Source organism: Thermobia domestica, chromosome 7, assembly GCF_964235325.1.
Source record: "Thermobia domestica chromosome 7, izTheDome1.hap1.1, whole genome shotgun sequence".
In the NCBI taxonomy this organism is placed as follows: domain Eukaryota; kingdom Metazoa; phylum Arthropoda; class Insecta; order Zygentoma; family Lepismatidae; genus Thermobia; species Thermobia domestica.
Window position 1 is genome coordinate 28474172 of NC_137460.1, and position 26652 is coordinate 28500823.

The 26652-nt window shown below is 36.0% G+C and overlaps 1 protein-coding gene across 4 annotated transcripts in view; it reads left to right on the forward strand.

The window, feature by feature from the left end:
• The window catches only part of LOC145689945 (uncharacterized), a 31386-nt gene extending 22018 nt beyond the window's left edge, over positions 1–9368 (forward strand). For 2 of the 4 annotated variants that reach the window (XM_081764314.1, XM_081764315.1), the window contains exon 3: positions 2900–9200. In XM_081764314.1, the coding sequence (XP_081620440.1) occupies positions 2900–4253 (1354 nt within the window). In that variant the 3' untranslated portion in view covers positions 4254–9200. Of the gene's footprint in view, positions 1–2899 lie in introns of all 4 variants that reach the window. The other 2 variants (XM_081764316.1, XM_081764317.1) reach the window with 2 other exon arrangements.
• Positions 9369–26652: the final 17284 nt, after the last annotated feature.

Sequence of the window (26652 nt, forward strand, 5' to 3'; positions counted from 1 at the left end):
TTCAGTGTTTATTCATTATTTAGCAGATATATGCCCAATAAGTTCTTTATCTCTTTGTACCCAGATAAAAACAGCACGGGGTAACCTTATGCGTATTGTTCCCCGTTTCAGGACACATTTTGGTAAAGGGAACCCACTTTAACACTAATAATATAAATTAAATATCTACTTTTATTCAGAATGTGTTGCTAAGGGTGGGAGAAAAAAGGTAGGTCTATATCCTAAATTTTACTCCCTCAAATAGTGGCGGATCTAGATGGTAAAAGCTGGAGGCAATCAGACCCCAGATTACAATAATCATACCATGAATTTACTCTAAACCTTCAAAATTATATAAATAATAACTTCAATTATTCTTGTCACCCAAAAATCTGGAGGGCTAAAACCCTCGCGGCTACAGGTTACATTCGCCAATGCCTTCAGTAAGTGTTTAGGAAGTTATGTATGATGCTCTTAAAAGTAAGAAGATATACTTAGTAAAGAGGGTCCACAAGTTTCTTCCCGTAGAACCTCTAGTGCAATAACTCAGAAGTGAAACGTGTAATTTGAATGTAAATTAAGCAGGATGAAAGAATTATTTTTTGTCATGTTTTCCCCAAGAAGTAGGATAGTCCTCATAAGTGACAGGAGAGGTGTGGAGCAGAAAATTGGCCTTATTTGGAAGAAAAATGATCAAAATATTTTATTTGCCTGAACAGATTTCCAGAGTCCTATGCCACGAGACTTAGAATTTTACACGTTTTGCATATTAAAATATCGAAAGAAGTGTATATTTTGTTTTAGATGCATGGGCTCACAGCTAAATAACATTTCATGCAGTCCGTTTTAAATCCTAATTTTCATTAAGTTGCTTGTACGCTAGCAGACTTGTTGTTACTAAATTGCATTATACGATGTGTGGTGGATTCTGTACAATAAATATTAACTTCATATATGGCAATTTTGTTAAAAAGTATATAAGGAAATTATCCGCTTTCAGCCCTTAAAGCGAAGATCACTTGCCCGTTGTTTTTCAGAAAAGTTATGTAGAAAATTTCACCTCCTTAGTATAAACAATTCATCAGGTGCCTTATATCGGTGTACAATTTACACTTGTGTTGTTAGTCAAATATCCTCATTCTAATCATACTACTACCGTTAAAAAATGGAAAGAGCCGATTAAGAGACAGTGATACCTGCAATGTAAGTTTTTATTTTAAGTGATTCACTAGCTCATGGCAGACAATCTGGATATCAATTGTACGTACTGAGTAGTAGTGTGCAGATAATTCCTCATCTTCCTCTTAAATACGGTATTTCCCAAAACACTGATGAACGCGACAGTTTATTTTAAATGGTAATCTTAAGTGCTAAGTCTTCTTTTTGTAACAAGAGAGACACGTGAAGTTTTTGGCAAAAAATGTTAATCATTCTCCTCTCTTTATGATACTCATTTCAAACAAAATATCGTCTGCCTTCCTTTTTTAAAGTCTAATTTGTAACTTGTTTTTCTAATATTCAGAGTAGGATTTTTGTTTGCTCGTCCTTTTAAATTTAAAGTAATAAACAATAAACACTAAAGCTTCCTACGATTCGAATTATACTCAGGAGAGGTTCTTCTACATTTCCTCGAATAGCGGTGTTGCAATCACATAGAATTGCAATTTCTCGAATGGCACATCATCAGGTGAAAGGGTTTTAACATTTAGAGTACTGGGCTTTCGCATCTTTACCCATATGACCCGTCACGTATGAGGGATGACTTCCGTCGGCGATCACGCTATACGCGCCAAGGGAAGGAAGAAAAAATTGGGGAAGGAAAGAAGCGTCGTCGGATCTATATCATAGGTACCGGCCAAGCATTTGCCTGATGTGAATCAAAAAAGAAGGAAAAATTCCTTCAATAAGGTTGGCCTGAAAAACGATTTTGCACCGAGTGCACCCACCGTAAACAGAACCCAGGACTTCTCGTACCGACGTCAGGAGCTTTAGCGACTCGCTACACGGGTACCAAACATCAAGTGAAGAGAAAACGTTCAATGGCACTCATTTTTGGGGCTTGCAAACTAAGGACGTTACGCATCACAGATTTCAATATTCCATAACCTGCTAAAAGTAATAGCCGAAGAGAGACGAATGGAGCAATACAACTCCTCGTTACCTTCACGTCAAAGTCTACATTTCTAATGTCAGATATTTGTTACAAATAGGTGAAAATATCCATAGAATTGAAAACTCGGTGTTTCTGAAAAAGCTTTCTTTCAGGAAAAAGCTTAGGTATGTATCTTATCTAACCACGTAGCTACATTTAAGCAGACGTAAAGATCTTTAGGTGGGTTAAATTTTAATATGTGAAAGAATTGCAAGGATGTTAAAAAGCACAATTTGACATTGTTATACTGCTTGAAATGATGTATTCTGTGTACAATTTAAAAATTTTTATAACCATATCTCTCTTCTTTGTGATTATATGAACACTTTCCGGTATTGGTGATTGCAAAAAATTCTCACTATTACTAAATCTTTTGACCCTAAAATTAACGATATAATACATGAACATCTTCAGTGATTCCCTATATCCATTTTTCTCTAAAATAATATGTTCGTTTCACAGTGTAACACATGAATCTTCATATGTACTTAAGTGTGATATTGTATATGTAAATGTAGATAAAATTTGAGATTTTGTGGAGAAAAAGAACTTTTCGAGAATGGAAATAACGTGAGACTCCTCGATAGATCTCAATTCCGTTTTTCACGTAATATAACGTATGGGTATCTGCAAAATATAAATATTTGTACACTGAAAGAAGAACAGCCATATCACTTTTTACTGTATTTTATACACAAGTGTTTGACTTCTTTAATGTTTCATTTTATTTATTGATTTGTATTTTTTTGTTAATTTTTTTTTTTACAGCTTTCTTAAATGTACGGTTTCCACAAAAGCTGATATGCTTATTACACAAAAGGAAATCATTGCTGACTCACATGACGAATCTCATACTTGCAAGAAGATTTACATAGAATTTACAAGACCACATTTGAGAAGAAATATGGAAACACTAACAAGTGAAAATTCCCACGTCTGCCGTGTGTGTGCTAAAGGGTTTAGTCGTAGGTCATGTTTGGCAAAACACATGTTAATACATACAAATGAAAAATCTTACATCTGTCAAGAGTGTTCAAAAACATTTAGTCGTAGGTCATATCTGGCAAGACACATGTTTATACATACAGGTGAGAAAAATTACACTTGCGGAGAGTGTGGAAGAAGCTTCGTTGAAAAAGCTGCTTTGGCGAATCACATCCTGGTACATACGGGAGACAAACCGCATATGTGCTCAAAGTGTGGGAAGAAATTTCGTCAAAAGGGACATTTGGCAGCACACATGTTAATACATGTAGATGAGAAACCTCACGTATGCGAAAAATGTAAGAAGGAATTTTATCTACATTCTCAATTGGCTAAACACATGTTATTACATACAAGGGATCGTTGTCACACTTGCCCACAGTGTGGAAGTAGGTTTATTCATAAGTCACACTTAGTGAGACACATGTTAATTCATGAAGATGAGAAGCCTTACACGTGTAATGAATGTGGCAAAGGATTTATTGATAAATCACATTTTACGAAGCACATGTTAATTCACACAGGTAAAAAACCTCATATCTGTGAGGAGTGCGGAAAGGGATTTATTACTGAGTCATCCTTGGCAAGACACATGCTAATTCATACCGCTGAAAAACCTCAAACGTGCGAAGAGTGTCAGAAAGGATTTAGTCATAAGTCGAGTTTGGAAATACACCTGCTTACACACGCAGGAGCAAAACCGTACAAGTGCGAAGAATGTGGTAAGGGATTTTGTGAAAAATCAAATTTAAGAAAGCACGTGTTAATTCATACATGTGAAATGCCTTACACTTGCGATGTTTGTGGAAAAGCATTTCGTGATAGATCGAATTTGACGAGACACGTGTTAGTTCATACCGGTGAGAAGCCTCACTCTTGCCAAGAGTGTGGTAAAGGGTTTATTCAAAAGTTTCATTTGGCAACACATTTGTTAACACATAGAGGTGTCAAAGTTTATATATGCCAAAAATGTGGTAAGGGATTCGGCCAAAAGGCTCATTTGACCACTCATATGTTAATACATAAAGATGTGAAACCTCACATGTGCTTGCTGTGTCAGAGGGGTTTCAGGCAAAAGATTAATTTGACAACACATATGTTAAAACATAAATGTGTGAAACGTCGTCCGTACGAGTAATGCTCTGGGCTACATATATTCTATATCATTATTTAATAAAACACATACCGATAGATGAACTTGAAAAATCTCACAGGAACCAAGGTTTTGGCTAGTATTTATTAAAAAATCATATGCTGCAAGACATGCTAATACATCAACTAGAAAATCTCACAATTGGTAAGAGTATAACGATATTGTCATAATGCATGCTAAAAATATGTAGAACTACTTGTTACAAACACAGGTTTGGCTACGGACATGTTATTCATACTGTTAGAAACTGATCTTAAATAGACAGAAATATTTATTCTATGTTTACGTATTCCAAAACAAAATTTTACAGATTCAAGCGACAAACATCGTCGGCGCTGAGAGTGCGGAGAAGTAATTGATCATATTCAAATGTCGTAAAAAATTTTAATTTGAAAGCCTATACTACTGACTTTCTGAAACCATATTTGTAAAGCTCTTTAAAAATGCTTTCCTATACGTAAATGTGAGAATTCAAAATTTTATTTCTCAATCTATTTTCCATATCAAATTGTTTCAGCTCCATTTTGCTCGCAAAATATTAATGCCCTCAAAAGCTTTTTCTCAAACCTATTCGATGTATGACCTTATCTACACATACAAGTAAACAAATTAAATTCGTCTTTTGTTAGTTTTTTTCCAGAAAATGCTTTAAAGTATATATTCTGAACAGTATGTTATTTTCTTCGTTATTATATTTTGAAAGTGTACATCAAAGTGTTCTATTCACTTACTATGTGTTCTGTGAGTAAGTATGTTGCAAATATTTCGTGCAGGAAGTCCACATACATTTTCACAGCTATACAGTTTTAAATTTATATGAGAGTGAATTTTCTAAAGTGACCCACTTGCTGATATTGTGAATGTATTAAATTTCGAAATGTTATAAACCAATTATGTTGAGTAAATTCCAAAAAATCCATCTTACCATTTTGTCAATATTTGAGATTACATATGTATGTCCTCAATACTTGCAAGATACTGAATTAACTTTAAATTTTAGCACACATGACTTTCGTTCCTATCCATTCCTCGAAATTTTTTTTATTAGCTTACATTGTAAGATAAGTCTATGTATTCTTAAAACCTTTCCAGAGACAGCAGGCAAACCGACGTCTTTTAATAAGGATGGTTCTTGGTTTTTTGATAGTAGTTTCTTCACCTCCGTATCTACAGGCTCTCTATATTACTTTACGAACTGTTTCATTTCGTCACATGTAGATCAGCACTTTGCTACTTTCTAATGCAAATAAAACAAACTTTTAAAATCATATTACTAATTTGTTACTTAAAGTACAGTCAACGATTTTTAATATTTCTGACCTCCAAATTATTTAAAACCTAGACGCAAATAATAATAAAGTAAAATTAAGTAGTCACATGGTTCTTATACTTTGGAAAATAAAGTAAAAAAACGGAAATGCATTCCGTCCCGAAAATTTATCTGCTAGGGAAAAACCGAAATATTTCCATTTTTTACTTTCCTTCCCACATTCTGATTCCAATTACTTTTTCCATAATAATAATAATAATAATAATAATAATAATCTATTTGTGTTCCATCTTTAATAAGTGCCTTTACAAAAATTAGATTTTACAAATCGTCCAGACATCTCATTACCATTGGAAAGGCTCAATTTATTGGTGTCCGTTGTTCAAATTATTAGTCATGCAGTTCAGACTGCTAATACCGAATGTGACATTACGCGTGAAATTGACACTGATCTTAGGGAACAAAGAACTTGACCAATACCCACAATTCTTAAACTGGTGTAAATTTATCAAGTACAGTTATATTTATTATACAGTTAAAATACACACATTCATATTTACACATTTACACATATACAGTTACACATTTATTAAGTACAGTTATATATATTAAAAGTGCTAACAGCGGGCAGAAAGCTCTATACATCAAAACACGTGTTTTGAGTGATTTTATAAGGTTTTAAAATGCATTTAATACTGTCTACAGTATGTGTTTTTAGAGCATATACGTGTTCTTGTTAAACTTCACTCCAGTTCATTACAAATATGTTCTTTCAAAAACAAGTTTTTACATTACTTATTTCCAGTGTGGGGGCGTTGGGATCCCCACATCTCTATATGAGCACATTTTTGGGAATGACACGTGCTAACGTTTACAGACAAGCAGACGATACGCTGAGCAGGAAGACACGAATATCAACACGATGGGAACCGTAAAAGAAGAGCCATCTGAAAAGTGCTTATAAAAGAGAAACCGAAGAAGACCGTGGTATCAGTTGATCACTGATCACCAACCCATAACACGTGTGAAAGTTGCATTCGACTAAGGGGTTCCACCTGTCCTAAAATCCCTGGAGGCTGCTTCGAAGCGGAGGAGAATCCTCAACAAAAGCAGTATCTCAGGAGGCAGCCATGAGCCAAGGTCACCTAGGACCGTAAGCTGAAATCGCTACATGAAATCCAGGTAGCTGCTATGAGCGAAGAGTCCCGAATGAAACGTTACTTCCTTCACCCTTGGTCATAAGGGAGATAAATCAAACTTTGTAGAAACAAAGACTATTTTCTATTTTTATAAAATAAATCGATGAAGGTCTAGATTCGTGGACCATAATTGTTTCTACCTACACAAAATATTACAATATATATGTACAGCGTTGGTCAAAATAAGTGTTGCAAGCCAATATCTCTCGAACTATACATCAAATATGAAAAATATTAAGGGTTAATGTACAATAGAGAGGGACCGAAAAGTGAGTCAAAAACGAGGTTCCCCTCGCCTCCATTTTGGGGGAAGGAGGTGTCCGTCAATGTTTGAAATGGGAACATAGGTCGATTTATGCCTCGTTCGAAAGAGCTTGAAAAATTGAACAATTTTTGTAGGACACAACTTTAGATATTGAGCACCGTTTTTAAGAGGGCTCCAAAAATGATCCTGTGTCAGATAAAATTTCCACTACTTATAAATCAGAAAAGGCTGAGTAGAAAACGGTAAAACAAAAAAATGAAAAAGGAAAAGGTCATAGGCAACGTGGAATGATGTCGTGGTGTTTACAGAGCCTCCATCATGGGGCCCCGGAACCAACTTGAAAGTTCTAAATGGGAATATAGGTCGAGTGATACCTTGTTGGATAGATCGTGGAAAACCAAACAGCTGAGTAAAAAAAAAGTTTTGATTTTAAGCAAGCCTTTTTCAAAATGGCCGCTGAAAAATGTTCCCCATTCAGATACAAAGCGCAGTGTTTTAACTGAGTGTTACGAGCCAATATCCAGCGAACTATGCATCAAAAAAGAAATATGTTAAGAGTCAATGTACAATATAGACACCTTAGATATGGGTCAAACACGAGGTACTAATTTTGTACTCAGCTGATTGATATTTCACGATCTATCAAAGAAGGTATCACTCGCCCTATGTTGCCATTAAAAAATTCCATGTACACCCATCCCTCCAAATTGGGGGCGTGGGAAACTCGTGTTCAATCCATATTTTAGAACGTCTGTATTGTATATATACTCTTAACACTTTTCTTATTTGATGCATAGTTCGCGGGATATTGCCGTGTAACACTCAATTTGAAAACTGCGTTTTGTATCTGAATGGGGAAACATTTTCGGCGGCCACTTGCAAACAAGCTTGGCCGAAATAAAAAAAATATATTGTACTAAGTTTTTGGCTTTCCACGATCTATCAAACAAGGTATCACTCAACCTATATTCCCATTTGAAATTTTCAACTTGGTCTAAAAGCTCCATGATTCGTGCCCTTGGGAAATCGAGACAACACCATTCCAAGTTGCCTATGGCTTTTCCTATTTAGTTTTCTTCTTTCACCGTTTTCTACTCAGCCGTTTCTGAATTATAAATACTGGAAATTTTCATCTGATACAGGACAATCTTTTGGGGCCATCTTGAAAACGATGACCCATATCAAAAATTGTTTCCTACAAAAATTGTTCAATTTTCCAAGCTCTTTCGAACCAGGCGTCACTCAACTTACATTCCAATTTGAAAATTTCACATTCACCCCCTCGTGCTTGATGCATTTTTTAGGCCCCTCTGTACATTGATTCTTAACATTTCTCTTATTTGATCTATAGTTCGCGAGATATTGGCTTGTAACACATATTTTGACCCACCCTCTCTCTCTCTCTCTCTGTCTCTCTCTCTGTCTCTCTCTCTCTCTCTCTCTCTCTCTCTATATATATATATATATATATATAGGTGTGTTTGTGTACAAATTATCAAAAATACTACTTCAGTGTTTATGCATGTGTAATTAATCATTTGGTAAGATGAAAACACCTCACGGGCCTTTACTCTTGATTAAAAGAAGACAATTAAGAGTTCTTTTATTTTATTTTACTAACTGTTAAAACATTATATATTAATTGATGTAACAATTTTCTAGACGCGTGTACTGTTTGACTAGGTGTCAAGAAGAAGAAATTATCATTTGATTTAGTGCTTTTGTCGTGAAAAATTTTATAAATATACAGTGGCGGATAGAAAAGGTAATATCTGAGGGACAGCCAGAACTCAGACTATGATATTTATATCATAAGTTTCCTATAAACTTCCGAAATTATGTATATAATACCTTAAATTACTTTTTTTCACTCAAAAAATGGGGTCTAATCCAAGGCGTAAATTCCTCACTGTAAATATATGAATCTACATGCTAGATACGATGGTTCTGACATAGTAAACATTTTGTACAAGAGTGTAAGCTTATGTAAATTTCTTCCTTCTGCTTAAGGCATCCATGACTTTTCTTCTCTTTATGCGGTTTGTGATTACAATCATTGCTAATCTGTGTTTCTGATATATTTTTGTCAACATAACACCTGTAAAATAAATTACTGAAAGCATCATTGTGCAGGCTTCTTATAAGTAGTGCGTTGCCACTGTTAGATTTCACCATTTCACTGCTAGGGCATGTATGGCACTCTAGGAGAATATATGCGTGTTTGCTGTTAAGTGTATGTTTGTGTCTGTTAAAACATAACAATATATCGGCGAAACCGTTTTAACGACTGCAATTAGACCGCAAATTTACGGTCGTTATACCCGATGTCGCACAATCCGGGTTTGCGTTTTCTTGCTCAAAATTTTGTATCTTAGTTTTTTTAGGCAGTAAACTTACATGATAAATGAACAGAATGAAACTAAAACTTCCAAAAGCAACTGAAATATAGTACATAAAATACATTATTTATGGGGTGTAAATGAAGAGGATTTCTTCTAATGTTTATACAGTGCATACAACAGTAATACTGTATAGCAATAAAATAAAAAAGGTTATAATAAATAAAAAAAGTAACAACAGTGTAAATTGTTCGATAACGTCGTACACAGCCTTGGCTAATGAATAACGCAAAGTGTTGAGCATGTTTTAAACTTATTGTATGAGTTGCATCTAATAAGCAAAACAGGAATTTAAACATAAACCTTACATTGTTATTAGCAATCTCGAGTATGTAACACAAAAAATCCATATTGAACGTTATAGCTGATAAATATCTGCGACAATGTGATAAAAATAAGTCGTTTTATGCGATATGCCGTAATAAGCATTCATACTATGCGATTTTTTAAAATACAGTTTTATATACGATTTAGACAGGGTCGTTAGTATTCGCCCTTATACAAAATATCGCAAAAAGAAAAAAAAATGAAATGACATGAAATCTTTGAGTTTTACGTCCCTCGATTATGCCGGTTAGGCTAAAGGAGACGGGTCGCAAAAAGAGATGTTGCTATAAATTATATCGACCGTATAAAGTTTGTTCATTACTTTCATATGAAATAAATATTCCGCTGAAGCAAATTATAAAACTGTAAATTATAGTTGGCCATAAGAAAGCGCCGTAATTTCGAGCTCAAAAACAGTTTATTTTTGTCAACTTTGTAAGAAACTATGCATGAAAATTTAATCCCAGAAATATAATTTTATTCAACTTGCTCTGAAATATCAATTGATGTGCTACCCCATCTTTAGGAAAAATTAAGTTAAACAATTTAAGAGTTAATCATAATATTGAGTTTCATCGCGTTAGCCACACAACTTATTGATGATATGATAGTGTAATAATGATAACCATAATGAATTTATAATTTGTTATAATCTTTATATTAATATATGATGTTCTTAGTATATAACAATTTTTAGAACCTAAAAAAAATATTGAAAACTACTCAAGAATATTTACTTCTACCCAAGGGCGCCCATGTTGTGGTTTCCAATGGGGGCAAGTACAAGCGACCTTTCAAATATAGTTTCAAATTTTGCTATAACTTAAGTAAAAAATCTATTGGGTTTTCGATATTCCCAAGTACAACTTCCTCTTAGGGAGGCGAGCGCCCCACCTTGACCCCCCTGATGGACGCCATTGCTGGTACCTGTCTACTTTGTTCAGTTGAATATTTTTAAGATTTATTAATACAAGTCTTGCCTTTCGACTTTTTCTACCGTTAATCCTTAGTGGTATTTAGGTGTTATCTAGGCGTGCTTTTTCCACAATAACTAAAGCTGTTGCTATGGACAACACTTAATAAAAATACGCCGCGTCAGTGAGTGACGAAACAGATTACACAAAATTTCTGACTCTTGACCCAGTAGCAGCTGAACAAAGTATGTCCCAAACATCACGAAACAATGTCTTACGCTGACAATTATTCTGAAGTCCCCTTACTCAGTTTTCACCAAGATAGTTCTCTATTTTTTCTCCTCAAATCAAAGGTTTCGTTTTCTTGCTTCCTGTTTGTTTAAAAGCCATAGCATTGAATTATAACTGTAAGTCTATCAGAGTGTACATGTAACAAATGTTTAGAAAAATAGTGAACCTGCATAGTGTTTCTTTGAGATGTGTCAGATTTAAAATAGACAAACGGTAAAAAGGCTGAAGAAAGTACCTCACACAGATGAAATTGAAATATTTTAATTCTCGTGTTACGGTTAAACCGCGTTGGTTAGTAGTCCAGCAAAATATCAAATATTGATCAGATCTACATGTAATTTAAATCGAGTTTAAACATTGTGTATTTATTCACTGGGTAATTATCTCCCCCGGAAAAGTCACCAGAAAACATGGGAAGTTTCGGAGTTATGACGTCATCAATACTGTCATCAACGATAGTTGCACCGCTATTTTTGAACTTGCATCAACCTCCACGTATTAGAGATAGACATTTTGGAGCTGCCTGATGTTGGGAATTATATTAACTAATACTGAAATGTTATGTTTATGGAACGCTATCATGGTAAAGCCATAATAATGTGCAAAATATGCGATATGTCTAATAATACGTCCAGAACAGATGTACAGACCGTTGAGTCGGTTATAAAATGACACTAGGATACTTCGCTTTTTTTAACATACAAGGTAATTATGTGAAGTTACTGAGTGAACAATCATTTTTTATTCCATATGTGTTTTATCTCGGATCCGTTTTGTTCCGTTAAATTAATGAATCACAGTGGGAAATCTTATTAAGTTAAACTTACACGGGTCTCTCCACATCTCTCGTAGCATAATCCGAAATATTCCGGCCGCAGGTTTGGCCTTCATATTGAAAAATGGCAGTAGTAGTCTTTATTCCTACTTTATTTACCCCATAATAGTGTAAGCTGTAATCCAAAAGATGTATGTAACATAATCAGGTATCTTGTGTTCGTAAATATATCTCCCATACTTGTTACTTATTGTAGTTCTTGCTAGTCGCCATCAGCAGTAAGTTGTGGCATGTATTGTAGTCTCCATCATTATCATCAGGAATGAATGGAACAGTACTGCACATTGTATCTTTGCGATGAAAACATATTGAACTGAGGCCTGACTGCTTACGTCCACATCTTCCACTGCAATCACATTTACAACTACAATTGAGAAAGTTAACCAAAGATCAGGAGCAGGAGGTGTCGTCATAACATTTGGCAATAAAATATTCCCAACATTTATCCAGCCCAAAACAACAGTATTTAACTTTTTACCAAGCGACTTGTGTGCCTATCAGTAAGTAGTCAGTATATCTACGTATCTGGTTGGCGGAAGAGGCAACAATTCAAACAATTATCAAATATCAGCCGTGTCACAGCTTCAGAAAGAGATGAATATCTTAGTTTTTTAAGTGTTTGTGATTCCCCTCCACCATACAGTATCAAGCGTCAAATAGTTTATTCGGCTTTACCAATAATCACATCTGCTATTGCATTAGTGTGATTGAAAACATTCAATGCCTTCCGAACTATTGTCTTCAAGCAAAATGTAACTTCTTTTCTTTTCTTTTCTACATATAGCTGAAATGGTAACAAAAATATATGACATGAGCCATCTCTCCGAAAAACAGTAGTAGTTTTATATTATATTTTCGAAGAAAGAGTATAATAAATATATGGTGTATCAAATTGAATTGTTTCAAAATGAGTTTAAGTTAATCAAATAAATGAATGGAGAATTGACAGTAGAACATATGAAAGACATTTACTCATATACTTAATGAGCTAAAACAAATATTCCAAAAATGAAATTAAAAAAAAAATCTGTAAGAAAAAGTGAGTTATTGGTGTGGAGACTCAAATTCATTCATTATTAGTAGCGATTATACTTTTTAACAATGCGCAAAATAATGTTAAAACTGTCTTTGATATAAACGGATGCTTATTTTCCTTAAACTATTGTGGTGGATACATTAATAATTGGCAGGTTAGACAATATAACAGTATACGGAAATTAACTTAAAAATTTCTTCAAGTGTTTAAAGCCAAACTTCCGTGTAAAGAAATCTGTATATGCACATTACTTTATAGACTTCACAATCAAAGAAATATGTAAGAACATTTGTAAAAATCTAGAGTTAGGTATAAGGAAGTCTTACAACAAGGAAGACAATTGTGTCCCCTGCGAAGTAATTGTAATGATAGAAATTTAAAGAATTGCTTGAAACACGAAAGGTAGTTTTCAACCTGCATGTAGAACACAAGTAGAGCAGTCTCAATTAGATTCTCGTTTCGGAAAGATCTCGTAATTCTGCATCTAAGTTTTTATATCTCTAGTGATTGTAATTTCAACAGTTCTATACCAGGACTGCAATTCGTCAACATTATTTATGACCAAAATTATTTACACAGTACAATTGAAAAAGAGAAAGAAAACTTTTCCTCTTAGTTTTAACCTATGAGTGGCGTGAATTTAAGACAGTTAGGGGACGAATTAGGTAATTTATTGGATAAATTTGGGCGACGAGCAACACCAGTCCTAGAACGACGGCAGCGGCAACAACAACAGGTGAGGTCAAAAACATCTGACTGAAGGCCCTATAACTTACGAACCAGGGTGCTACGAGGAAAGATGAGTTTTCTCAGTACAGATGACACCCACGATCAGATGAGATGTGGACACCACCCTTCCGTTAGCAGTGACCAGGCACGTTCATTATCGGACCAAGACAGCCCAGAGAGAGGATCTGAGCGGCAGCGCAGTAGGTGACAGAGTGACCCATAGAATGAAGACAGGCAACAGGACCAAGGAGCACAAAATGGTGGCGAAAATGTTGGAACAGGAGTAGACCAACAGCGTGGTAGAGATTATAGTCCACGGAGGGAGAATAGGACGACGGTCATTCACGTGCATGCAAATAACACCCCTAAATTTGATAAAAATCATGACTATTGAAGTTTTTGTAACATTTGAGGATTTTATAAGAGGAAATGATTATTCGGAACGTAAGGATAAACATATGCTACCCGCTTGTTTCGTAGGTAAAGCGCAAGGTTGGGTAAATAATTTGATTAAGCACAATAATGTAAATGTATTCCCGTATAAGGACTTTAAGAGAAATTTATAGTTTTTTTCTCGATTCCAAGACGAGTGCGGATCAGAGTATTAAAATTACTAACAGGACATAGAGGAAGCATGAAAGCGCAAATTTTATTTATATGAAAAATAGGCGCTAATAGATAAATACGCCAGGCATATTTCACCCCAAACGGTACTGTCGATATTAGTATATGGTTTGAGGGGCAAGATAGTAGAAACGTTAGGGAATAAGAAGTTTAGGTCCACAAACAACTTATTGACGCAGTCAGAGATGTAGAGAACATGCTTATGAAGGTGAAGATGGCAAGAAAGATCGAGAAGAATAGGTCGGCTCTGAAGAATAGCAAGAAAAGCAATAGAAAGAAGATAACGAGGGATTCGTCAACATCATGTTTATCACAGGACAGTTCCGAGGATGATGACAGTAGTGGTGGAAATGAAACTACATTTAGTTCCAATACCGATACTGAATCTGAGGCAACTGAGACCGAAAGAAGGGGGAAGATTAAAATGAAGAAACAGAAGAAGTAAACAGGAAGTGAAAAGTCCACGACCAGGCCTACGACGAAGCCAAGGAAAGAGGGCACCACTAAGGAAAGGAACAAGAGGGAAAAACTTCGGGACATATACAAGAAATCAGAATAACACACGCTTAATATGTCATACGATACGCAGATACCGAAAGAGAACGCTTCCTGTCCATCTCGTCAAGGTAACCAGCCATCGTCCAGTGCGAGTGGGCGAGAGCAACGGATTAATTTTCGAGGAAGAGGTTCAAACTTCAGAGGTCGTGCTGGTAATATCAGTAGATATGATGGCCAACAACACTTTCATATCTCGACCCCGAGAGGAAGAGGAACTTTCGGTGGGCGGAACACTACTGTGAGAAATTTGAAGGGAAGAGGAAATTACAATGGTAATTGGAATGGAAGACTACCATCTAATTGGAACAGAAGACTGAATAATTTCAATGGTGGCAACCATATCGTACAGGACAACCACAACAGCAGGCGCAGCACATACCAAAATTTTACTCTCTACAGCGACTGGAGTTACTTAATCCCAGTGCTTCTACCTTTGTTCCGAATATAAGGCAAGTATGTTTGAAATGTTTTATGCCGAATCATTTGGCAGAGAGCTGCTTACAGCCGAATTTAAACTGAGAAATAATGGATATCGGGGCGGTGATCTTCCAGGTTGACCATATAATAACCGATACACTAACTGGAAACGAACACAGATTTCTACGTGTTCAGGAACAATAGCAGAAATGGGGAACCAAGTAAATAAGATAGGGTTGGTACAACAAAAGAAGGATAAAACTAGTATGGCGACAAATAGGTATAAATTAAGCAAACTTAAACAAATTCAAGTAGCTATATATATTACAACCAATATATTAAGATTACAAGTACAGATTAATACATTAAATATTAATAGTATCTTAGATAGTAAATCAACATTATCCTCAGTTGATAAAAAAATTGTCAAAGATGTGGAGTTAAGGCCCTTCTAAATTCAATTAAAGGAATTGGAGATAGAGTTCTTAATCTACCAAATGCCGTGACTTGCAAATTGGTTTAAACAAATTACTTAACAATCGGTTTAAACAACAAAAATCTTAAACGAATTTTGTCATTGTTTTCGAGTAGTTGAAGGAGTTGGTTTTGATTTCTTGTGGGGTTTAGTTTTTTAATGGAGGCGGATGCGAATATACACTTTCAAGATAAAAGAATAAAATTAATGGTACAAACTAGGAAGTCCATCAAATAAGCACAGCAAGAAGAACGAGCGCTACATTTTGTGTCTACGACGGTAGGAGAGCACTTAAACATGAAACTGGATCCAGAGTTACTAGCACCTTGCTACCTACTGTCTCCCTTGGGTACTGGCTTCCTGAGTATTCCCTAAAGAAACATCTGATAACAATTCAGGTCAGAGCCCATTTCCTGTCCAAGCGCAAATTGATGGCAGTAAAATAAAACAAGTGATTTGACATGAGTAGCTTCAGTGATTTCGAGACTTAGGTTAAGTTATACTTACCTTTACACACACATTTCTATATACGTGACTGGCCAGCCGACTATTTATAAGGATTCGCACACACATAAATAAAGAAGATAATATCACCTTAGACGAACTCTTATTTATTGAATAGATATACATGTGTACGGAGTAAACGGAGAATATTAATAACATACAAAATTTTCACTTCACGTAGCACGAATGCTTAAACAGAGGAAATTACACACACAAACTGAAAGAATGAAATCGAGGAAGATAAAACGCTTAATATCACAAAATAGACGTATATATGTACGTACATGATAGATGAAAACACTAAGAACATAGCCTTTTAGTTTATTGTAATCACTTGCACTGAGTCGCAATTTACACTGACATGAGACTTTCACTTCGTAGTTTCGGCAATGAGTGTAGGGATGGAGGGAACACTAACTCGTGATAAAGCTTCACATCTCAGAAAATGCTGAACGTCTGGAAGATAATTATTGGAACATCACTTCGTTCACTTTTCCGGGTGGTACGGCAATTATAATTTCACCACATACTTGATAACTCTTCGTAATTATCCTGTACTGATACGTAGGTAAATTTTTCTGTAAGAGATTTTTCGTTCTTTCTTCTCCCATTGATAAGCGCCAACTCATCGCTTTTACCACACTCGGGAACATCACGATCACCATGCCTCGGGTTGGTAGTATATTATAAAATTTAACCAAAGAAGTATCAAAGGTTGTATATTTCTACATAATACAAATATAATGGTGGTAGATTTAAGAGCTCTGGCAACACATGTTTCAGTTCTGTGGGAACGAAAACTCGAAGACGGCGACTAAACAAGTGTTGCTGACTAAACTTGAAGGTTCCTTCCACGACTGATGGATTTTTCACCCTATAGTTCTATGTAAAACTGTTCAGTGGAAAAGAATGCACATTGGCAATTATATGCCTTAGTCGTTTTGTCTGCGACTCATGCAGGCTATGAGCACTGTTTCCACGATAGCAAAGATGACGTAACGTTAATGTGCGGAAATGCAACATTCAACGGGCATTCACGCTGTTAACTACTTCATGTCTGAAAAGATTTCCAAGTATAATAATTGTAGTTGTGAAAAATATATACAAAATAGTCACAGTAGCGAAAACCATGGTTTGGTAACTTCACTTAGGGAAAGAAAAAAGTTTGCTGTTTGAAAGCACTCTCGTAAGAATATATGAGTTAAGTTGAGAAACAACGAGTTCTTTGTTTTGTTGTCAGAGGCGGCAAAAACTTAGGAACACCTGCACATAAAGAAAGTACTGAGTCTCTCATCAGCTTGGAAGGGTTCAGAACTAAGCAAGAAAAATAACTTTTCTTTTCCGTCAATAAAACAATGATTTTGTAAGATGAATAAAAGTTAGAAAGAAACACACTGTCTGTCCAAAAGTGTAACCTTGTGGCCATGCTGACGGTCACAACCTAGGAAAATTTGGATTCCACCAAGGTCGAATATTTTAATCCCACTGAAATCAATGTACACCAGGGAAATTCAAGATATCTTGCTAGAGCCTCAAGATGAGATTTTGAAAGACAAAAGTACAGAGATAGCAGTGTGTTTAGTGTCTAGGGAGCACTCATGTGTGGAAGTTGTGAATCCAACCTCTGAATGTGTAAAATTGGAGATAAATTTCAAGATTGGTACTGTGAAATCCATTCACCTACTACAGGAAGAAAAAGAAGAAAAAGATGGCCCTAAGGAATATTTGGAGGCAGACAGGAAATTATTTGACCCAAAAAGAATTAAAATTGGAAGTCCGGCCAAAAAGGATATTAGAAAAATAATTTTGGAGCTTTGTTGTGAATATGCCAGTGTGTTAATTGGAATCCGGACAGAATTGGGACCATACCGATCTATGAACACAAAATACCATTGCAGTCAGACGAACTTTTTTGTGTGCGACAATATTCAATTCCGGAGGCAGCGAAACAAGTAACTGAACAGATCGAGAATATTAAGATACGGAGTATTGAAACCTTCCCAGAGTTTATATAACTCTGCAACGCTATTTTTGAAGACGAAGGACACTAATCAATAGCGGCTTGTTATGGACCTTCGTCGGTTGAATGAACGTGTTATTTTTTGTCTATAAATCTCCAACCTATTCCTCAGATAGTAGCGAAAGCATCTGGTCATAGATTATACTCTCACTGCGATGTGAAATCAGGCTATTTCCACTTGTCTTGCTAAAGAGTCTAGACCATGCACAGCATTCCACATCTAGGATCATTTCAGTATTGCAAGATAACACAGTACTATCGACTTAGTCCCCAGATATATACTAGACTGATGTTCATAACCTTCCAAGGTATGACAGAAAATGTAATGGCACATTATATGGATGATACAATAGCTTACACTGACGACAAACAAAGAATAGTGGAAGTTTTAGGCGAAATTTTCCAGCATTTGCAGCGCATGAGAATTCGATGATCCGTGGACAAGTGTGCTTTATTGCAAGGAAGCATAGTAGCGTTAGGTTATAAGATCGGCCAGCACGGTTATGCCATCTGCGACAGGATTAAGAAATCAGTGGAAAAAGTGCACCTCCAAACACCATTGAAAAGTTACTCTCATGGCTAGGATTGACTAGTTACTGTCCAAAATATGTAAAAGACTATGCGACAACAGTACCTTTTCAGACATTACTTAAGAGGGGCGACGTTCTACTGGAACGATGAGAGACAGCAACCTTTTTAGACCCTGAGAAAGGCAATAGCAAATGCACCGACATTAGCACCATATGACCCTGAAAAACCATTATTACTACTGACTGACGTTTCAATGTCTGGAATAGGAGGTTCCTCTACATTGCAGAAAATGAAACATTAAAGGATCTCAGTGTATTATCCTATTTTTCAAGAACACTGGCAAAAGCGGAGCATGATCCCACAGTTTTGAAAATTGAAGCGCTTAGTCTCATCTCTTATCTCAAAGCTTTCAGTTTTCATCTTTCGGGTAGACATTTTTATGTGAAACGAGATAGCAGGCCGCTATTTTTCATTAAACAAGCTAAAAATACAACTGCGACACTAGACAGATGGATTATGTATATTACAAAGTATGAGTTTACTTCTATTCTTGTAAAAAGTCATTAGAACGAAAGTGATTACTTATATTGGTAAACAAGAACGAAGCCGCACAAAGGAGATTTTAATGTAGGGAAACATGGCGACTATGACATGTGTTTATTTTCATTAGAACCGGAATGGGTTTGGAAATACTTCGAAAGGCGGACCCGTGGTGTGGACCCATATATAAAACTTTTCAGGACCACCAAGACAATACGGAAGAAGTTGAAATTACGAGAGACTGTTTGCATATAAACTTGAAAATAAAATTTGTACGCCCAAGTGAAGTATGCAAATATATAAAATTGTTAACATGCTTACCAGAAAAGCTATACTCAAAAGTTTTTCAATATTACCTTGTAAACCTTGAATCTGGTACTCACTTCTCATTAACCAAGATCTATCCACGAGTCGTTGGGAAAATATATTTTCCTAAGATGTTGAAAATATTGGCTAAAATGATTGAAAATTGTGAGGAATGGGCATTAAATAAGAAGGTATACAGAAAACCTAAATTAGTTCGTGGTCTTAGGATATCTACAAATCGTCTTAGTCATATACATTTGGACGAATTTGGACCATTAGAGACTGACCATAAATTCGGCCATGTATTAGTTGTAGTATATGTTGCAAAAGGTTCCCTATTATACCAATTAAAGATATCACGGGTAATGAAATTGGTGAAGCTCTTTATCAGCATGTAATTTTAAAGTATGGCATACCAGAAACAATAATTCTAAATCGCCTTCGTCATCACACAAGAAAGTTTTCAGAAGAATTATCAGATCGTTTATGATTCAAATATTGGTATTTTATTTTACAGCTTACCACGAAAGCCAGTTTAGCAGAAAAGTTTGCGAAAACAAGTCAGGATACACTGCGATGTTATTTGGACGATAACGATTCTAATTGGACTAAAATCCTTCCAACCATCTCCATGGCTATAAACTGTTCGAAACATTCAGGAACAAAGTTTTCAGCTTTCGAAGTTCTTCATGGATACGAACCTAAACAAGCGCAGGATATTGAAAAAAACTAGGTTTAACGTCCCATAGTTTTGCTGCTTAGGCTATAGGAGACTGATGATAAGAAATACATGAAATGGTGGAATGAAGAAAGTGGGAGGAAACTGGAGAACCCCGAGAAAACTCACGAGCACGGTGTTTGTCCACCACAAAGTCCACATGGCGCGAGCTGGAATCGAACCAGGGCCGCCAAGCACCGGAGGTGAACCCAGGATATTGAATTTCGCAATCTCGAACCGAATTTCGTGAAAACGAAAACCATATTGAGCATATGAAGATAATCAGAGATCTATCGAAGTGACGATTAATAAAGATATTGAAAAACGTAAAGTTCAATATGAGAAAGATCATCACGACCATAAAAAAATTGGAAGAATAGTAAGAATATTCGACGTGCACATAAAGTTCAATCAACCCGATGTTTCTGCACACAAGTACAACCAGAAGGCGAAAGTTTTGTCGTTTAAGAATCCCAATGTTGTGGAAGTTGAATTCTTGGATGGTCAAAACAAAGGGAAAGCCGATTGCATTGACGTTCGACGAATCAAATTAATGTCCAGTACTAATTAAAAAAAATATTAACTTGAAATTTTACGATAATTTCTATCCGCTGTTTGAGGCTGGTGACTTGGATTTCGCTAATCAAATGTAGGCTACTTATGGCAATTGATCCGAAAGAATTGCTGGCAACTGTACGAATGTATGTAAAATTTCAATGAGATGAAAGATAAAAAATTCCGTGGTATCAAATACGTAAATTTTCTTACCAAATTTCTCAGATACAAATTGCACAAGCGCCTGACTTACAAGATAGATGGAAAAAGAAGAAGAGGCACGACTTTAATATATAATTATTACGCCTATTAATTGTCCTATATGTACGCCATATACTAACAAGGTTGTAACGATACAGTTTAATTATTAAAATTATTTATTATCCGAATGGTATTAGACAGGCCTTTCACAATTATATACCTATAGGTGAAGGCGTATTTAAATAGGGCAGACTGACCAGCCGAGTTTACTGCGACTGTATAATATAACAGTATTAAACCAGATCGATTTAAAACCCAACCTATTTTTTTCAAAAGTATGCCTTAGGTAAAAGCAAAACTAACAACGAATCACTTTATTATCTTTCATATTCCATTAGCTACAACAGAATTGACACAATTGAAATAAGTTTACAATTAAATCGAGAAACTGGTTACTTAAAGTCGACGCACATACATATTTTAGACAGTTCAATACTGTCCAGTGTTACGGATCTTATAGCTTAATATATGTCACTTGATAAACCATGTTACTTACCTACTAACTAACTAACTGTATGGCCTATGGAACCCTGAGGTTCAATGCCGGATTCACAAAAGCTCTCGACTGACTTCTATTCTTAGCCAACTGGATCCAGTTTCTACCTTGTATTCCTATCTCAGCGAGATCCATTTTAATAGTGTCCTCCCATCTGCGCCTAGGTTTTCCTAATGGTCGTTTTCCGATTGGTCTTTAAGTCAAGACCTTCAAAGCGTTTCTACTTTCTTCCATTCTAGTTACATGACCTGTCCACCTAAGCCTCCTAGACTTGACGACCCTAACAATGTTGGGTAAACTGTATTAATTATGAAGTTTCCGCCATTTCCTATTCCCGTTCCTCTTGGGTCTGAATATTCATCTAAGGGTCTTGTTCTCAAATACTTTCAACCTATGTTTTTCCCTCAGTGTAAGCGACCATGTTTCACAACCATACAGAACAACAGGCATGATTATCGATTTATGTATTTTAAGCTTCAAATTTCTCGACAGAAATCGCGACGACAAGAGATTTTGAACAGAGTAGTAACACGAATTCCCTGCATTTAGTCGACATTTAATTTGTTCGTGAATATGATTTTCCTATGTTAATATTAATACTAAATATCTAAAACTATCCACTTCATCAAAAGTATTATTTAATATTTTAACGCATCCATAATTTGCTGTATTGCGGTCCCGACGCACTTCCATGTATTTAGTTTTCTCTGCATTTACTTCCAAACCCATGTCCCTGCAAGGGTTTAATAAGATTTCTGCGTTTCTTTCTATTGTTCTCCTATCATCCCCTATTAAATTTACATCATCAACATATGCCATATCCTGGTGAATACCGTTCAACTCTAGGCCCTGGTTGCTATCTTTGATTTTCCTTATAGCGTATTCCAGAACAAAGTTAAATAATAATGGCGACAACGCATCTCCTTTTTTCAGACCTTTTTCGACGTGGAATCTTGTGGACAGTAGCGTACCTAAGAATTTATTTCGAGGGAGGTCCAAACTAAATATGAAGGTATTTTTTATTAAAATTCCTAAAATTGCCCCTAAAACTAGGCTAAATTTTAAAAAGTTGAAATTTCGGGGGCGGTCCGGACCCCCGTGACCCCCCTGCGTACATCCCTGCTTGTGGACAAAAATTTTCCTACCCGCACTTTACTGTGGGATTCATTTAAACATATCTTAATTAATCTAATATGCTTTCTCGGTATTCCAAGTTCTGTAAGAACGTTGTATAATGTTTCGTATTTCGTCGGAACGCCTTTCTAAAACCAATAAATAGTTGATGTACCGGGGTATTGTATTCCCACTTTTTTTCGAGTATTTGGCGAATGGTAAATATTTGGTCGACAGTTGATGGACTTCGTCTAAATCCGCACTGATAATCTCCAATAATTTCATCTGCGTATGGGTTCATCCTTGATAATAGAATATTTGAAAGGATTTTATAGGGTGTTGACCAAAGAGAAACGCCTCGATAATTATTACAGTTAGTTTTGTTGCCTTTCTTGCGAATTGGAACAATGATTGATTCTTTCCACTCTTGTGGCAATTCTTCCTTGTTCCAGATAAGGAGGATGAGTTTGCGTATCTTGTTCCACAATTTTTCGCCTCCAGCTAAAATTAACTCACCCGGAATTTCATCTACACCCGGAGATCTGTGTTTCTTTAATTTCTTTATAGCGGTTTCTACTTCTATTGGGTTGGGTTCTGGAATATACGCTTCGGCCGTGTGCACCTCCTTTTCTCCACGCACACTAGTTCTTGGCTGCGTGTTAAGCAAATCGTCAAAGAAATCTTTCCATCTATTTAAGATGCTATCCGTATGAGTGAGAAGTGTACCATCAGATTTCTTTAGTATATAAGCACGAGGTTGATAGCCTTTCTTAAATTCATTGACCGCTTTATACAAGTCCCGGATGTTTTTACTTTTAGTATTATTTTCAAGTTCCTTAATTTTAGCTATCAAAAAATCGCGTTTCTTTGTTCTAAAAGTTTTGGTAGTTTCCCGCCTGGTATCTGCGAAATTCTGTGTAGTTATTTCATTCGGATTTTGTAGCCAGCGTAATTTTGCCTGTTTTCTCTTCTCTGCTAGTTTTCTGCATTCCTGGTCGAACCATGGTTTGTTCCTACGTATTTCCGCGTGTCCCAATTTTTTCATCCTGGAATTTCATCCTATCTCTAGCCGAGAATCTATTTGAAACTTCAATCTGGTATTCCTCTCTTACCTGTCTCTCTTCTAATTTCTTTAAATTGAATCTCTCCGTTTTCGGACACTGAATATTACCTTTATTCAACGATAATCTCCCTCGTATTATCGCTGCTACCAGGTAACGATCAGTGTCACAATCAGCCCCTCTAAACGATAGGACATCATTTATGCTAGATTGCCTTCTTCTATCTGTTAATAAAACGTGATCAATTTGATTATGTTTTTTCGTCCGGTGATGTTCAAGTGTATTTATGAACGTCGCGATGTGGGAATTTTGTACTCTTCACGGTTAGGTTTTTGGATTTTGCAGATTTCACGAGTCTAACACCGTTGTCATTACTTTCCTTATGCAGACTTTCGTTCCCTATAATCGGTTTGATAATATCCTCTCGTCTTCTCTTCGCATTGAAATCCCCTAATAGAATTTTCTTACAGTATCGCGGGAGTTGGTCAAATATCTGTCCCACTTCTTCGTAAAAATTGTCTTTTATATCGTCATCCTTATCTTCAGTTTGGGCATGTACATTTAAAGCAATAATATCACACCACCGTCCCTTGGGAGTAATAAAAGAAAGCCTGTTAGTAACAAACTCAACCCGTTTAATTTGTGGTAATATTCGTTTGTGAACGAAAAACCCTGTTCCTAACTAGTGATTTTTAGTTTCTTCCCCGTAAAAGAACGTATAATTTCCGGAATTCACAGATCCATTTCCTTCCCACCTAACTTCCTGAACTCCTATTAGGTCCGTGCTGTATTTCTCTAACTTACTTGTTACGGATTTTAACATTAGATGTTCCGAATCACATGTCCATTTTCTTTTGCTGAGGTCGTGCCAAGTTATCAGTCCTTGTCCGAGAAATTTGTGAATATTTCTGAACACGTGCTTTTTTTTACAGGATGAGGTTGTTAGCCTTACCCAAACCCCCAAGCTGGAGGACCACTACTAGTCGGCCGCACGCGACTGTTATTCTGTATATTTGCAGCTATAGAGACCTTCTATAGTATATATAGAGGCCTTCTCCTCGATCCGCAACCTGAGGACGCGCCATGCCGTGGTGACAGGAACCCACGTTACAAAAGAGAAAAAGAAAACAAAAACATCATATTAGTACTTTTGTGGCTTAATAAATGGCCTGTATTAGTATGGAAAAAGAAACCGTTAATTATTTTACTATCTTTTTCACAAAAAGAGACTTAAAGATACGTAAATAAGCTTTATACATTAAGCTATATCAAAGATTTTATATTTATACATGTATAGCAAGTTTTAACCCTTAAGAGATCCGGGGTTTTTGGGCTAGTTTTTAGACTTTCACTCAAGCAGCTACTGCATCGTCATTGTTTATCCTAAGATCATGGTTCATACCTCATTCTCTTGAGAATGGAGCTGGCTTTCAAGTGATACCACTTGCATGCTCATACCATATACCAGGAGCGGGATAAATGATGTCAAATTTAAAATTTCGGAGGAAATTTTTTTCTCGCACTTTGGCCCCCCTGGAGCGACCGTGTGTGAACGTAGCCATCTAGAAAAATCCGATAAATAGTACTTGGTATACTGAATGTGTGTGCCAAATTTCAAGTTTCCATCTTGAATACCAAGGGCGGGAGAAATTTTATCAGGAATTCCCACCATGCCCCAAATTACCGTAAAATACCATGATCTCAGGTAAATAATTTCCTGACACATCCCTAATTACCCTAGGGTCATGTTTCGCCCATCATTCTCTTTAGAATAGAACTGCCTTTCAGGCGGTATGACTCGCGTGTCTCCATCATGTATCTAAGGCGGGAAAATGAGGAAAAACGGGATTTTTGGGTCTAAATATCCTTTTTTCAACTTTTAGCCTCCCTGGACCCCCCTGTTTTAACGCAGAGATCTGAAAAAAAAAATCTGGTAAATACTACTCGGTGGGCTGAATGTTTATGCACAATTTCAATCTGCTAGGTGCAAAAATAAGCCAGCACAAAAATAGTACCGAAAATGTCCAAAATTCCCTTATACAGAAGTATATTTTGATAAAAATTCCATGACACTGCCCTAATTACCCTAAGGCCATGTGTCGCACATCATTCTCTTCAGGATAGAACTGCCTTTTAGGCGGTACCATCCACTTGTCTCCATCATGTATCTAAGGCGGGAAAATGAAAAACGAGATTTTTGGGTAAAATATCATTTTTTTTCAAGTTTTTGACGCTCTGGATCCCCCCTGTTTTAACGCAGACTTTTGAAAAAAAACTGGTAAATACTGCTCGGTGGACTGCATGTTTGTGCAAAATTTCAATCTTCTACGTGCAAAAATAAGCCCGCCAAAAATACTTTACATACCCCCCCAAAAAAGTATTACACGAAAATATAAATTTTAGAATTATGACGTCATCACCTCCTATGTCTCGACACAGGAAGGTGTAAAACCATCCGTAATGTCTTCTGCAATGCCTCTGGACTTGAAAAAAAACGGACAAAAAAGCTCAAATAGGAGAGTTATAACGCAATGTACCATGAAACACCCCGTATGGTACAAATTGTACCATGGGATCCCCAAAGGGTTAATATTTAATTTAAAGAACTAAGAATTATGAAAATCAAAATGTAAGCAACAATGAACTATTTACTTGCTAGACAAGAAACAATAGAGATAGATAGAAGACAAGTAATTAGGAGAGGCGCAATGTCCACTGCATTGTGAGATTAAAAGCGAAAAAATTGTAAATAATTTTTCTCTTTCAAATCTCACTGTGGCCTTGGAACCAGCCTTAATAAAATATATACTTTGAATTTAATAGACAACCTGATATAGGTGCGACCTATATTACAGATGTCATATGAAATCCTAAGTACATATTCGTTACAGGGGGAATTACATTACAAATTTACCTGTTTAAAGCTTGTTAATGTAATGG